Source organism: Elgaria multicarinata, chromosome 9 (genome assembly GCF_023053635.1).
Source record: "Elgaria multicarinata webbii isolate HBS135686 ecotype San Diego chromosome 9, rElgMul1.1.pri, whole genome shotgun sequence".
Lineage (NCBI taxonomy): Eukaryota > Metazoa > Chordata > Lepidosauria > Squamata > Anguidae > Elgaria > Elgaria multicarinata.
Genome location: NC_086179.1, coordinates 24788930 through 24804644, shown reverse-complemented (window position 1 = coordinate 24804644; position 15715 = coordinate 24788930). Strand labels below are relative to the sequence as shown.

At 42.2% G+C, this 15715-nt stretch overlaps 1 protein-coding gene across 2 annotated transcripts in view; it reads left to right on the top strand.

Annotated features, from left to right (window-relative positions):
- Window positions 1-15275, top strand: part of DGKI (diacylglycerol kinase iota) — a 216838-nt gene extending 201563 nt beyond the window's left edge. For both annotated transcript variants that reach the window (XM_063135050.1, XM_063135049.1), the window contains exons 29-33: window positions 640-677; window positions 3400-3520; window positions 8757-8793; window positions 12122-12221; window positions 13056-15275. In XM_063135050.1, the coding sequence (XP_062991120.1) occupies window positions 640-677; window positions 3400-3520; window positions 8757-8793; window positions 12122-12221; window positions 13056-13172 (413 nt within the window). In that variant the 3' untranslated portion in view covers window positions 13173-15275. The remainder of the gene's footprint in view (window positions 1-639; window positions 678-3399; window positions 3521-8756; window positions 8794-12121; window positions 12222-13055) is intronic.
- Window positions 15276-15715: the final 440 nt, after the last annotated feature.

Genomic DNA, 15715 nt, shown 5'->3' with positions numbered 1-15715 from the left:
AAAGGTGATGTCTCTGGCCCTTTCTACACCTACAGGTGTAGAGGGAGGGAGAAGGGGTGATACCAGACTTACCTGCTTCCGGGATCATCCCAGGTCATCCAGACAGCAGCGCAACATCCCAGAAGGGGAGAGGGGCATTGCACCCATAGTGGCTGTCATTTTTTTAAAAAGAAGAATAGAAGCTGGAGCACATTTGTGCTCCAGAGAAAACTAAGGTAAAAAAAAGAAGAAGCCCTGACCCCCCTACCCCCCTCCGATGTCCCTGCATTTCTCCCGGCTCAGCTCCTTCCTTCTGCTGAGAGGAGGAGGGAAAAAGCTGGGAAGGGCACCCACACTGCCTGCGGTCCACAGGATGCTCCCAGGACCGTGGATACAACCAGGTTTTCCCAAAGTTCCTTCATCCCTGGGAAAACCCATCCCCATCCCCCCTGCCCCTGGGAGTCCCTGTGCATCATTTGGACACACAGGGACTCAGCCATGACCAGCCCAGTGTAGAAACGGTGTCTAAAACAGCCTTACTGAACCGGGTGTCCCCCAATCTTATTTTGTATATGTTTATTAACCCTGTCAACCAACACGAGTGAATCTGTGTGCTCATGACTATTCATTTTAACAATGTTCCCCTTTTGTCCTTTGCAGCACTTTTACAGTCAGTAGTAGCTGGCGATTTTCTAAAAGTAAGTAAAAGAAGATCTGATGCCTCTTACTTGATATCTGTTTGATATCCATCTCACGGTGGTTCTTTTTAACTTACTAGAAGTGTATTTGATTATACTGCTCACCCATTATTTTCCCAGGGTGTTTTACAAAAAGGTGAGAACAAGATGAAGATGTTAATACAAATACATACAAGCTAAAAGCCACCAAGTCATAAAAGCAGCATAATCCGTTCAACAGGATTTAAAGTGCTAAAAATGTCCCAGAATGTAAAAAAGGTCTTTGCCTGGCACGAAAAGAACAATAAAGTAGGTGCCAGGCGAACCTCTCCAGGGAGAGTGTTTCATAACTGGACCACCACCACCACCACCACCACCAACAGCAGCAAGGCCCTTGCGCAGCTCAGATGATGAGGGCACCTGCAGGAGGACCTTCCATATTGTGACAGATAGTCCTTCCTGTACTCTGTTCTTAAGGTATACAGGGCTTTAAAGGTCAAAACAGCAGTTTGAATTGGTAGAAACTTGACAGCCAGGGCAACTGACTTAACACAGACATTATATAGAGCTCCATCAGAAAAGCGTTTTATTGCATACTCATTACTGGGCACTCATGGATCTTCACAAGTCCCTCTCACGACGACATCTACCTCCCATGCGGCTCCTGCTCCTTCTAGCCTTCTTCACGCCACAAACTCCCCCCACCCCAGTAAGTCCAACTTATTTTTAAAGACAGAAATTGCTGCTATCTCCTGCTGTGTGCAGGAGAAGAAACAGGATCAAAACAGCCTACTGAATGGGTCATGTGCACGTTGTTTGCTTCCTCTTTCAAAAGAGGAAGTAATGCGGGACAAGCACACGGGCAGAGAAGCGACGGTAAGCAAATGCGATTTCCCCCTGTGTGATTATGCTCCTGATCATAATGACCAGTCCCAACCTGCACAAACTGCACTTTCTGAACAGTCTTCAAAGGCTGCCCCATGTTACATTAATCTAACCTGTAGGTTACCAGAGCATGGATAGTTAAGGCCAGGATAATTTGTTATCCTTTTTCAAAACTCAAATATGCAGTGATAAAGACTAATAACCAAATACCAATTATCATCACTGAGTACCAGTAGTGCAACAGCCTGATCGGGAATGAGGCATTATGGGTACTAGCATGCATCTTAAATAAGATATTGCTTACATGGCCTTATGCCGCACAGCATTTGTAGTTCTTAAATCTCCTTTGTTTTCATGCTCTAGGTATACCAAGATACTTTAAAGCTGAAGAATTACTAATGGTTAGGCGAGTGCAACTAGCCCAAAGTAGTAGTCTTAGCAATACTACAACTTCAAAATGCTCCTAAAGAAATAGTTCTATATAGATGCAAGCAGTTATCAGAGAGTAAGAAACTGGCACCATAGTCGATCATCTCATGATTTGATGTATGACCAGTCTAATAGTACATTAGTTTCTGCTCCCCTTTGCACTTCATTGCATTTCAGTATTTGCTGTGAACGCAGTTCAGATATTAAGCAGGTTCCGGGAACACCATGTCTGTCCTATCTCTCTCCTAACTGTCAGGGTAAAAAAAGGAGGGGAGATACATATTAACACTCCAGTCATTCTGCTGTTTACAAATCTAATTACATCTCTTGTTTTCCAATAGCTATGGCCCAATTCAAAGGTGACATTCTCTGGTCAAAGAGGCCACTGCCATAACTGATTTTATTTATTGATTGATTGATTGATTGATTGCATTTTTATACCACCCAATAGCTGAAGCTATTATTTTATATGTAGTTCTTTTAAATGTATGTGGCATTTTTCTTCTCATCAGAATCCAAGGCAGAGGGTTCCCATGAGCAATTCCTGTTTCTGGACAATTGTGAAAATATAACGGATGAATTAGGGCCAGTTTAGCCACACAAAACATCCTCCATGTGATGCTTGCAAACTGGTACTGGACACGTATTTCTAAAGGATGTAACGTGTCACCAGAACTGTCCTTTGATACATCCAAGGTTTCTGGCTAGTAATTTCCAAATTGTAGTAGCACAGGTCCTGCTCCCCACCCTAGATATGTAGATCTGCCTTAACCTGTCCCAGGATGAATCTACCCATAGACAACAATTGTCATCCAAGGACCTTTTCAAGGTGCCTCCTCCGAGGGAGGTTATGGAACGTTCTCTCCTGTAAGGTCTGCCTGGAACAGGCGTTGTCATCCTTTTGGCACCAGGTTAAGGCCTTCCTCAACTCCCAGGCATTTGGCAGCATATGATAAAGTCTTAACCGATCCTGCGATTATTGTTGATTTTTAAAAATTGTTTACATGTATAAATGTTTTTTATGTTATGTCTAATATTGTATTTTTAAGGTTTTAATCTATTAACCACTCAGAGAGCAATGTAGAAATGTATTATTATTATTATTATTATTATTATTATTATTATTATCATCATCATCATCATCATCATCATCATCATCATCATCATCATCATCCACCATCACATTATGTGCAGGATGTGGTTAAATATACCCACTGGTTAAATATATCCATATCCACTGGCAACACAGCATGAACCTGTCCTTAATGTGCCATTGTGCATCATCCCAACCCCTGGATTCCATAAGTGCCACCTTTGCCTCACATCCAATGGGATGATCTGCTAAGCAGGCTTGTTTGTGGCCACTTCTGTGAAATGGGAACAGTGAATTCATATTCTTTTGTCTTTTCTCTATGCATTTATATTCCAGTTCATAGAATGCTGTAAAAAGGGAGCTAATCTGTTAATCCAGGGACCTGACCACTGTTCCTTGCTTCATCATGCAGCCAAGACTGGGCATGGCGAGATTGTGAAGTACATCCTAGACCATGGTGAGTGTGAGTGGAAGTCAACCGTTTTAGATTCAAGTGACACGATTGGCTGTGATCAATTCCGCCAGGTTGGAAGGAAGGGACATTAAAAATCACTCTGTAGTAGTTCTTCTACTTGGGCTGGGTACAGCCAGTAGCTTTTCACAGGCTTTAAAAAGGGTTAAGACAAATTCCTGGAGGAGCAGGCTATTAATGGCTACAAGTTCTCCCCCCCTTTTTTATTATGAACAATACACATACAAAACAATAACATCAATCTTCAATATTTAAGTACACATTATACTTATTATTACCTATTAACATTAATAAGTGCACCCCATCCCCAGGGATCTTATTCTACTTACTCTACTTATTCTACTTATTCTACTTTCCAAAATTGCATTGAATCCTCTGGAGGAGTTCTTCCCCTCCCCTTTAATAAAACAAATTCTAAAAACAGTTTCCATATCTCTTCAAAGTCATTATTTTTTGTTATTCCTCTTCTTACTCTAATATTACATGTTAGTTTATCATTAACAGTGATATCCCATATTTCTTTATACCAGTCTTCTATGTGACTGTATGGCTATTAGTTCTGATGGTTCTATGCTACCTCTGTACTATCAGAGGCAGTACATCTATGTATACCAGTTGCTGGGGAACATGGGCAAGAAGGTGTTGTTGCATTCATGTCCTGCTTATGGGTTTTCTATGGGCATCTGGTCGGCCACTGTTTGAACAGAATGCTGAACTAGATGGATCTTTGGTCTGATCCAGCAGGGCTGGATTTTAAAGGCACAGTTACAAACAATTCCAACAAGGAGAAAAGATAGAAGACAACAGAGGAAACCAATGTGGCTCCACAAAAAGCTTAGAGATGACCTGAAAACAAAAAAAGAATACATATAGGAAGTGGAAGGAAGGCCAGGCTACAAAAGAAGAGTACAGACAGATGGCGCAGAAGTGCCGAAATGGTGTCAGGAAGGCTAAAGCTGTGAATGAGCTGAGATTAGTGAGGGATGCTAAAAGCAATAAAAAGGCTTTCCTCAGATACGTGAGTAGTAAAAGACAGAGGAAAGAAATGTTGGTTCAACTGCTTAATGAGGATGGCAAATTGATAACAGATGACAAAGAAAAGGCTGAAGTGCTCAATTCCTACTTTGCCTCAGTCTTCTCCCAAAAGCGGGTCTATGACCCCCCCCCTGGTGAAAGTGAAGCAGAAGTTGAGGGGGCAGGATTGCAGTTTGAGATTAATAAACAAATGGTCAAAGAACACCTAATTTCCTTGAATGAGTTCAAATCTCCAGGGCCCGATGAACTGCATCCTAGAGTAATGAAGGAGCTAGCGGAAGAACTCTCAGAACCTTTGTCTATTATTTTTGCAAAATCATGGAAGACGGGTGAGGTGCCGGATGACTGGAGGAGGGCTAACGTTGTCCCTATCTTTAAAAAGGGCAAAAAGGAGGAACCTGGGAACTACAGACCAGTCAGTCTGACATCCATCCCTGGGAAAATTCTGGAGCAGATTATAAAGAAGTCAATCTGTAAACACCTTGAAATCAATGCAGTGATTGCTAGAAGCCAACATGGATTTGTCAGACTAATTTGATCTCATTTTTTGATTGGGTAACCTCCCTTGTGGACTGTGGGAATGCTGTGGACGTCATATATCTTGACTTCAGCAAAGCTTTTGACAAAGTACCCCATGATGTTCTGATTAACAAACTAGTTAGAAGTGGGCTAGATGGAACAACTATTAGGTGGATTCACAGTTGGATACAGAATCGGACTCAAAGAGTGCTTATCAATGGTGCCTTCTCAAACTGGGGGGAGGTAATGAGTGGGGCACGGCAGGACTCAGTCCTGGAGAGCTGGAGAGCACCAGGTCAGGGAAGGTTGTAATAAACCCCCATTTCTTCAGTATACACATGTACATTTTCATGTGACTTGCATGAACATGTGTTGAATTGTACACTTGATAAGCACTATATATTCACACACATACATATACCTGGACCTCTTTTGGAATAGTTTAGGATTCCTTTAGGAGTGAAATTAACCAGTCCATAAGGTTTGTGTGATCATCACCCTACTTCCCAGTAAAGCAGGAAGGGCCCAAAGGCAACTATGCAAAGGAAGGATCCCATGCCTTAGTTTACTAATAACTGCTTGCTGTTAAAAAGCAACCCTGTGTATTTTGCTACACCCAGACAAGGTATCCTCTTTTCTAGATACGAAATTCTGTACAGTTGGGAATTCCACACAAAGAGAAAACAAATTCTAAATCAACACCATTAAAAACTGTGGCCATCATAACTTGTGATGGGCACGCTCTCCCAGATTGCCTCATAATTATTTCAAGTTTTCTGAATTTCCTTGTAAAACCCTCACAAAAGCTAGGGCTTTCGAGTGATTAACAACTCACAGCCCCATCAGTTCAAACGTTTCCTCTCTGATTAAAATTGGACCATACCAATTAATCAGCTAACGCTGCTGCCCCCTCCCTCCCACTCCATGGCAGTATTCCAAATATTTATGGTGTGCGTGTCTGTGCATCTGTGTGTACACAATTCTTGCAACCATATAGGCATAGGCGGTCAATTGTATGGCCCTTTCCTACCTTCCACCCACAGAATTGTATATTCATATATGTAATGTATGCATAGGATGTCACCTTGGAGAAATGACTAGGTGTGCATGTTAGAGGGGACTGTGTAACTACATTAGCCTTGACTGGAAGAAAGAGGCTCGATGTCGTATGGATAAGGAGGCGTGGGGTTGGTTGGGAAGGTGGGTATGGGCACCATATTGTTTGGAGCTCCTGCTGAAATGGAGACCTTTTGCATTCTCTTTTGTCTTGTTATGAACTCTATGAAGGCGCAGCTGCCTGACTGTTAACATCTCCCTCTCCCCTTGCCCATATATACACACACCAACCTGAAGACTCAAGCTCATTTGCTTCCTGGGAAACCATCAGGGAGAGCATTTCAGGCAGTTAAAGACAGGAGAAGGGGGAAAGAGTTAATAATTTGAGGCAGACGGACAGTTGGAGACATTAAGGGCAGACAGAGGTCCCCACGGGTCTCCCTCCCCAGTGCCTTCCACTTTTTATCTTTTTTCAGCCGCGATCCCCCCACCATTCTCTCTTTATTTCCTGGAGCCTTTTATTTATCTCCCTGCCTCCCTGCACATTTTTCTCCCTCCTTCCATCTCTCCCTCTCCCTCTCCCTCATTCCCATTTTGTTTTGTTTTGTTTTCCCTCCCTGCTGTTTTCCTTGATAGAAATCTCACTCATGCGTTTCCCTTCCGGATTTCTCTCGGGTTGGTTGGCAACTCCCTTTCTCTGTGCTTCGGTCCCCTTTCCTTTCTTTTGCTTCTTGTCCCTGGGTAATGCAGCCAGCTCCCCGCTGGGGAGGGGTGACAGTGCCATGAGCTTTCCCAGTGCCAGCCTTTCCCACATCTGTGTGGCTTTTGTCCTGTGCCAGAGCAGGGATTTGGAATGGCCGTCTGGCAGCATATTGGGAAACAAAAGGTCCAGAAAGAGGGGGGGGGGCTTGGAAGAGAGCATGAGATGGTGCTGGAGAAGTACAGATTTGAGTAAGACTCACAACTCTCGATTACCCCTCCTTTCCATATGCTTTCCTGTTGCTTCCTCCTTATTTGTCTTTATGTTTAGATTGTAAGCCTATGGGCACATCTTGTTCAGTCTTTAGTAATTTTAGCCACTGAATAAATAACATCAACAAAACTAATCATCATTATCATCCATCATCATCATCATCGTAATGGGTTAACCAAATCTGACCTCTCACCTTCAAACTCAATCACCTATGAAACCATAAAAGATCAGATGGATTCCATTTCTAGAAATCTCAGGAAAGCATCTCCTGTTCCTTAAAGATAAGGCAAGAAAAAGAGTACCCCTGTATAAGGATAGATTTAAAAAACGTATTCCCACTTTCCTGAGATTTTTTTTTTACTAATAATATTGAAATTACTTCCACTTCCCTTAAAATCCCTATCCTTGTCTTTACCTGAGAAGGGCCTTCTGAATTTGCCTTGAATATAATTTTTTTACTAATAATATTGAAATTACTTCCACTTCCCTCAAAATCCCTACCCTTGTCTTTACCTGAGAAGGGCCTTCTGAATTTGCTTTGAATATAATTTTAGAATTGTAACTGATTCCCTGGAGGAAGTTTCACTAAACTAATTGGAATTCTTTTACGTTTACCTCAGAATTTTATTTATTTATTTATTTATTTATTTATTTATTTATTTATTTATTACATTTATATACCACCCCATAGCCGAAGCTCTATGGGCGGTTTACATTCCTATTCATGTTTCAGCTGGGCAGGGCTTTCCAAATTTGCCTTGAAATTTCCCCTAGGAGAAATTTGGTGGGAACTCAGTGGAGTGTTTTGGTGTGGGGAAACAGGCAAACACTCTAGCTTCTACCTCTAAGGACTACAATAACCACAAGAAAGCTGGATCATTTTGAGTCAGATTATTATTTTATTATTATTTTATTGTTAAACGGTTCTCTATTCCACATTTCGGTCAAGTGCCCATTGCATAGGAAGCAATGTTTCAAAATAATGGACAATATCCCACAGGGTCACTCCACTTCCCCTGGTTCCACTGTGCTCGCAGGAGCAGCTCCTTGCACAACTGAGTTTTCATGCTTCTAAAGAACCCCGGACATGAGTGGAAATGCTTGTTTCCAGATCAGGACAGGTCAGTGGGGCTCCATTACATGAGCTCTGCTGACCTGCACCATTCCAGAAATGAGTGTTTCTGCTTGTTTCTGGTTATTTTTAGAAGCGTGAAAGCCCCATTGCACACGTGGTTGCTCCCATGAGCAAAAGTGACCTCAGAGAGGACAAAAAGGGGGTGTTCCCATGGGCGGGGGAGGGAGGGAGGGACTGGAGAAGTATGGATATGAGCTATCCCTAGCCTTCCTCAGCCTCTTTTCCTTCCCCTACCTGGCGCCTCAGGTAGATGGGCAAAAATGCCTGTCTAGCTAAACTGCAGAGTAGGGGGAGCACAGAGGTGAAGATTAAAGTTTGGAGGTTTACGGCACTCCCCATAGGATTGCGCCCTTAATAACCGGACAGGTTCATAATGAGACAGGCAGTCCCTGACACACATTTAACTGAAGGCGAAGGGAACCCTAATCATCCCCCTGCCTCTGAATTTGAATCCATCTTGTGTTGTTGAGGATGGTTGTGACTTGTCTTGCTTTCTTTGTCAGGTCCTTCTGAGTTACTGGATATGGCGGATGGTGAAATGTAAGTCCTGCCCACTTGGCTTCTCTTTTACTGATTTCATTCCAGCTCACTTGCAGAGTTATGTGCACTGCTATTCTCTTGGTTGAAATAGTAATAATAATAATAGTAATAATAATAATAATAATAATAATAATAATAATAATAGCAACAACAACAACAACAACAGCAACCCAACATCATAAAAAACAAAACTAGAAATAGTGTTCTTTTCAGTTTCAAAAGAACTTCTTTCCTAAACACTGGAACACTAACTTAGGTAGATGTGCAAGCATAAGATTATTTAGTTTCTCCTAACACTCTTTAACTTCTGTCTTGTACTCATAATTCAAGTGGTTAAAGTGTTGGTGGTTAAAGTATGGGAAGCAGGGGATATTGAAAACACGGTTGCCCCTCTTCCACTTTGGGTGCAGGCTGAAAAATGAAGAGTGATTGGTCCCATGCCACAGGAGGCTGGCAGGACTGTGAATCCGTTCTGAATTTTAGTAGAACCGGCACAAATTCTAAAGAAGCTATCCAAGATGCTGAACTCTGTCTCCAAAATAGGTTCAGCACCTTGAATAGCTCCCTTTAAAGTTCTGGCTGTTTCTGATTAAAACCCAGAATGAAATCATAGACCCACTGAAACCAGAGCCACCAGCTGCACTGCTAGACCATAATCAAAAGACTCATGCTGCAACACCCTTGTGGAGCTAAGCATGACTGACTCTGGTAAGTGCCTGGATGGGAGAACTGCCTAGGAGCCCCATGTATGCTCCCTTGAGTTCCATGGAAGGAAGGTGAAACATAAATGTAATGAAAGGAACCCAAAGCCTGGAAACTAATTCAGATGAATTAATGCAACTTTGTGAATGTGGGCTTCTCTACATCAGAGACTTTTTATCCAGCAATTTTACGAGGCTTCTGCTTCATCATCATCATCATTATTATTATTATTATTATTATTATTATTATTATTATTATTATTATTATTTTATATAGCACCATCAATGTACATGGTGCTGTACAGAGTAAAACAGTAAATAGCAAGACCCTGCCGCATAGGCTTACATTCTAATAAAATCATAATAAAACAATAAGGAGGGGAAGAGAATGCACCAAACAGGCACAGGGTAGGGTAAAACTAACAGTATAAAGTCAGAGCAAAATCAAGTTTTAAAAGCTTTAGGAAAAAGAAAGGTTTTTAGCTGAGCTTTAAAATATTCTTTGTGGGATGAAGATCGCCCCTTTTCACGCACTTCTGCTCCCCCCACCATTAGTTCCTTTATTTGCAAGCTCTATATGTTTCATTATACAGCCACTAGATGGTGCTGTGTTATAGTGCCATGTCCTCTTTTCATGGAAAATTTCAACTGAGTTTTTTAAAAATAGCTCATGATCTGCGATCTTAAAAGAAAACTAGGATAAAATCAGAAAGCATGGTAGAGGCGCAGTACCCTGTTAACATCCTGTAAAAGGGCTCACAAACTTCTGTGAGTAACCAATCTCGATCACAGGATAAAGGCCCCATTTCCTAATTCCTCCTCACTGCTAACATTTTGCTAATGTCAGCCTAAATTTTAAAGTGGAAGTTCTGGAAATAATAGCACCTCTGCTAGCTCCTGCCTCACAACCCCATCTTTTCCATTAACATTTGAAGGAAGAAAAACCCTGTATAAAATGTGTGTGAGTTTTGTTAAGCTAGCATTGCAATTATTTGCAGTCCACATTGAACATTTGTCTCAGAATCTGCTTTGGCAAAATTTGAGATGAGATATTTGAAAATTATTTGAAATTATTTTAAAATAATGGTTATCATCAACCTTTGATGTCAGGTTTATGCCTTGATTGTGATAATGCCAGTATTCACCCTACATTTGCTTATCTCATGTTGATGTTATATTCTGAACTTGTTCTTATCACTGCTCTGATCTGCCTATTATTGAATTCAGTTTATGAAAACAGAAAGTTCATTCTCAGTAGGCTAATATATTCAGCCCCCTTTAAAGCTCTTCAAACAAAGTTCTAATAGATAAGAATCCTGTTCTGAAAAAAAACCTTGTTAAACGTTATCATCCCTCTTATTAAATCAAAATTGGTTAGCTCAAATGTGGTACAAGATTAATTGGATGCCTGCTGGTTTCTTTCTGACAGCTACTTTATGCCTCGGAGCAAAAGAAAAGAAATAAACTTTTCCAGCAAATATACCAACAGCTAAAGAGTATTTTGCCAGACATTTCTAGAGAACATCCCAATAGAATGGAGAACATGGAATGGTTGGGAAGCAGCATTCATCAACCTGATGCTCTCCAGATGTTTTAGACTATATTATACCTCACCCCTGGCCAACCTGGCCAATGGTCAGTGATGATGGGAATTGTAGTCCAACACCTCTGGAGGTTACCAAGTTGGAATGGCTGAATGGTGGTGATGGTGGTGGAAGAAGAAGAAGAGGAGGAGGAGGAGGAGGAGGAGGAGGAGGAGGAGGAGGAGAAAAGTATGTTCAGGAATTCTGAAACTCCAATCATTCTGTACAATGCCAGTAGGCTTGGAAGTCAATATAGTTCTTGTGTTCTCCTTAGCCTATACCAACATCTCTTAGCTTCTGAACAGGATTGGTGCAATGTCTTCCTTTCCATCCTTGCAAAGGCATCAAGATGGGAGTGTAATAATCTGCCCATTAGACAGACTATGAAGATTACAGTTTGCATTTACAGTCACTGCTGTATCCTTTGGTTCAAGTCCAAGTAGAGAAATGGCCTGGAATTTGCCTCTTGATATTTCTTTAAACCAGCTCACCAAAGTTTGGACAAGATGCACACCTTCAAAGATGACTTAAAAGGATTGCTGTAATTGAAGTCCTGTGTTGCTCAATCCCCAGATCTAGAGAATTGCATGATATAAATGTTAATTAAAGTTTTAAAGAAGTTTTAAATACACACACACACACACACACACACCATCCTGCTGGCAGAAGCCAAAGTATTTTATTGTTCAGATTCAACAGGAAGTAATATGGAGGCAGGAGAAGGGGAAGCAAACCACAGCTTGCCCAGCAATGGAATTTATTCAAACCGGCAGCCAAAAAAGCATTCTTGTTGCAGGTTTAAAATGGAACTCCAGACTGGCATTTAACATTCAGCGCATTGCTTTAAGTATGGTAATTGAAAACAAAACAAAACGGGGGGAAATGAAATCTTTGAACACCGTGGAGACCATATGTTGATGCACGGAGTCAAAGGGCAAAGCAAGAAAATGTGCCTGTTTCAGCAGTCCTAAAATGATGTCGCGGCGAATGTAATGAATTGCAGAAGGTGGCTCATATTGATATTTTTCTCCGTTGAACACACAGGGGTGAGACGGCACTGCACAAGGCAGCCTGCCAGCGCCATCGTGACATCTGCCAGCTCTTGGTAGAGGCAGGAGCGTCATTGAGGAAAGCGGATTCCAAGGTAACCAAACCAAACAAACCCATTTGAACAATGCCGTGGAGATGTGAACCCAAACTGCGTCCAACTTGGTCTATGCCACCACTAAGGCGAATTGAGAGTCACTGTCCTTGCTTTTTTTTCAGCCTGATGCTACCTATGTTCACTCGGATGCAAACTCCATTGATTGTATTTATTTCTCCCCTGTCTTTAAATGCAAGGTAGATTACAATGGCTACGTAGGGTGGCCCGTCAGGCTTCCTGCACGGCCTTGGATTGCAAAAACAACGGGGTTGTCAATCAGGGATGTACGGATTTTATTAAATGTGTCCTGTCTGCATTTCATGAATTGTCAGGTGTCTTTCATTGTGTCCTCCACACATTGATGTTTTGGTTTTTTTTAAGGATGTACAAGAATTTTGTTCCGCTAGTGCTAATGCATATTAGTGCTTGCATTAATGCACATTTGCACAAGTGCAAATTTGGGCAAATCTCCCACCAAAGTAAAAAAATGTTCCTCAAGTCTGTGGAATCTGCATGACTCTGAAAAAGCCAGTGCGATGCAGAATCTGCAGGTCAGACTCATAGAAACCGGAACGCCTTTGAATCTATGTGGGGTAACTCCAACATCCCTTTTGTCAACAGGGCCATGCTGAATCTTACTCTAATTTCAATTTTCACTTTAAAAACTTACACATTCACTGCAGCCAAATAAATTAATAGGAAAAGACTTGCCTCCCCAAACATTGGTGTTGTTTGATCCTTCTGATTGTTCTTTTGTTCCCCTGGTTGTTCCTAAGGTGTTTTTTTTTACTCTCTTTCTCTCTCTCTTTCTTCCCCTCTGTTTTATCATTGTAGGGTAAGACGCCCCGAGACAGGGCCCAGCAGGCTGGGGATCCAGATTTAGCCTCATACTTGGAAGGTCGGCAGAACTACCAAGTGGTTCCCCATGAGGACCTCGAGACTGCAGTGTGATATTGGTGGTGCATGGGAGAACACCCTAGGGGATATTGAGTCTGCACCCAAGGCACTGTGGGTCATCATGTGAGGCAGAAGCGAATGGCATCGACGCGTCCTAGCAAATCATCTTGAGAAGATGCCACCAGTTTCTAAGGGCTATGGAGACTTGCCACGGAACTCTCGTGTTCCCAGATGTTGGCCTGTAAGAATAAAGGAGGAGACTCAAAGGTCTGTGGGATCCATGGGCCAAGGACGTTTGCTCTTAATTCTCTCAGCAAGTAGCATGAACATCTCCCATGTTCCTCTGTAGAATTTATTTGAGCAACAACATCAACAAAGGTGCGGGAGGAAGAAACAAAGTATCGCGAATATTTGAAATCCAGTCAAACCTCCCTCTCCCCTTATTCCTTGCCATAAAACTCTCGGTTCTCTTACATTAGCCCTGTATACCCCTGTTCTTCAATCTTGTGCTCTACATTCCTTCCCCTTCAGTCTCCACAGTTGCACGTCAGTAAAGTGGTGTCTGTTTATCTCTGTGCTAAATCTTCATGGCTGCTCGGGTTGAAGTCAATGGGTTGAGGAGAACCCTGGGTACCTTTGGCAAAACAATACTGCTTTAAATAATGTGTTCTCATCTCACGTTCCCTCAGAGGTTGCATTGCCAGATAGTCACTTTTCGTTTTGAACATATTTCTCCTCCTAAGTTGCCCAAATATGCACTAGGGGGGTCTCAGAACCAATTACAAAGAAGGGGAGCTGATTTGTCATGCATTTGAGAGTACAACGGCTATAGTGTGATGGTGGTCCACAAAGAAACAGGTCAGGTGGTAGGGGCATGCTAACATTATCTCAGAAAATATGCTAGTCCTATTCAAATTCCTCTGGCATTTGGACTGAGGAGGAAGTAGGATGGGTGAATCTGTCAGCTTTGCTTTCCCCTGCATTTAGATTGTTTAAATCTCAAGGTTTTTTCTTCCCCAACCATGGAGTATTGTGTACAATTCTGGGCACCACATTTCCAGAAGGACATTGACAGGTTAGAACAGGTTCAGAGGAGGGCAACGAAGATGACACTGGGAGTTGAGGACATGCCCTGGAAGAAAAAGCTGTTGAAGGAACTTGGTATGTTCAATCTGGAGAAAAGCAGACTGAGGGAAGATATGTTAGCAGTGTTCTGGTACATAAAAGGATATCACAGTGAAGATGGTCAAGAACTATTTTCCATTGCCACAGAAATTAGGAATAATGGGTATAAGTTACAGCTACCTAGGTTTTGGTTAAATATAAGGAAAAACTTCCTGATCGTAAGATCTGTTCAACAGTGGAACTGTCTACCTACGGAGGTTGTGGCTTCTCCATCTCTGGAGCTTTTTAAGAAGAGGCTGGGCAGCCACCTCTCATGGATGGCTTAATTGGTTCCCCTGCGCATTGCAGAGGGTTGGAGTAGATGATCCTTATGGTCCCTTCCAACTCCACACTTCTATGATTCTCTGAAGAATATTGCAAAGTTTGCTGAATTCTAATAAAAAATGGACTGAAACGAAATTCTCCCTCCATCTGCACAGTATAGCTGCTCGCCATGTAGCTGTTACAGATGAGGAGCCTGTCAGAATAAAGAGGTGGCCATGTACCTGGTTGAGCACACAGGGATTCAAACCCAGGCTTTTAAGATGAAAGCACTCAAAGCTGTGGGTCTGGATGGATATATCTGTTAATTTTAGTTTCTCCAAGTTCTTGTTGTCCCCAAATTGGAAAACTTTGCCATTTGGGGTAAATTCTTAACAAAACCAAACTGAAATAATATTCTCACCCATCCCTAGGAGAAACCTTCAGAAATTTGTTTCAAACTTCCCTTTGGAAAAATCTGATGAGAACCTATGGATGTGTCAAATTCACCCAAGAAACTGTGTTCATCATAGCCTTTCTGTGGCCACTCTGGTGTGATGTCTCAGTTCCCTCTTTGCTGACCGCAATGGCTTTGCTTAGTCCTGAATCTCATCTGGAATTAGCCACATTTGGATACATGAGGATATGTTTAGGCTGCTGGAGATCAGAATAAAAGAATAAATACCTACAATGCTTTATATTTGAGTAATGAACATTACCTTTGGCTCTTTGCTTTTGAGTGCCCCTTGAATCTGAACCGAAAGCACCTGCTGGCAGATCTTGTTTTGCTGGTATCAAGAAAGGTATGAAAGTCATGTAAAATCATTTAAAAATACATTGATGGTGCAATGCTAAGCATGTTTACTCCAAGGGCCTTGCTAGACCTACCTGAAAAACGGTGCTTCAGGTGCAGCAAGGCCACGCTACAATTAGCACGGGCTGTCGCGCCTATCTACACGTCAGATGCGACAAAGCCCCATAGCATCCGCCATTTTTTTGGGGTTTTTTTTTTTTTGTTAAAGGGGCCGGTGTGCGCAGGAGTGCACCACGGGAAAGGTAAGGTTTTTTTAAAAAACAGGGTCCCCCCATCCCCTGATTTCCCCCCCAATGACCTCCCCTGGCCTGTGATCCCCCCTGTCCCCACCTCCTGTGTCTTGCCGCAGCTGCGCCGC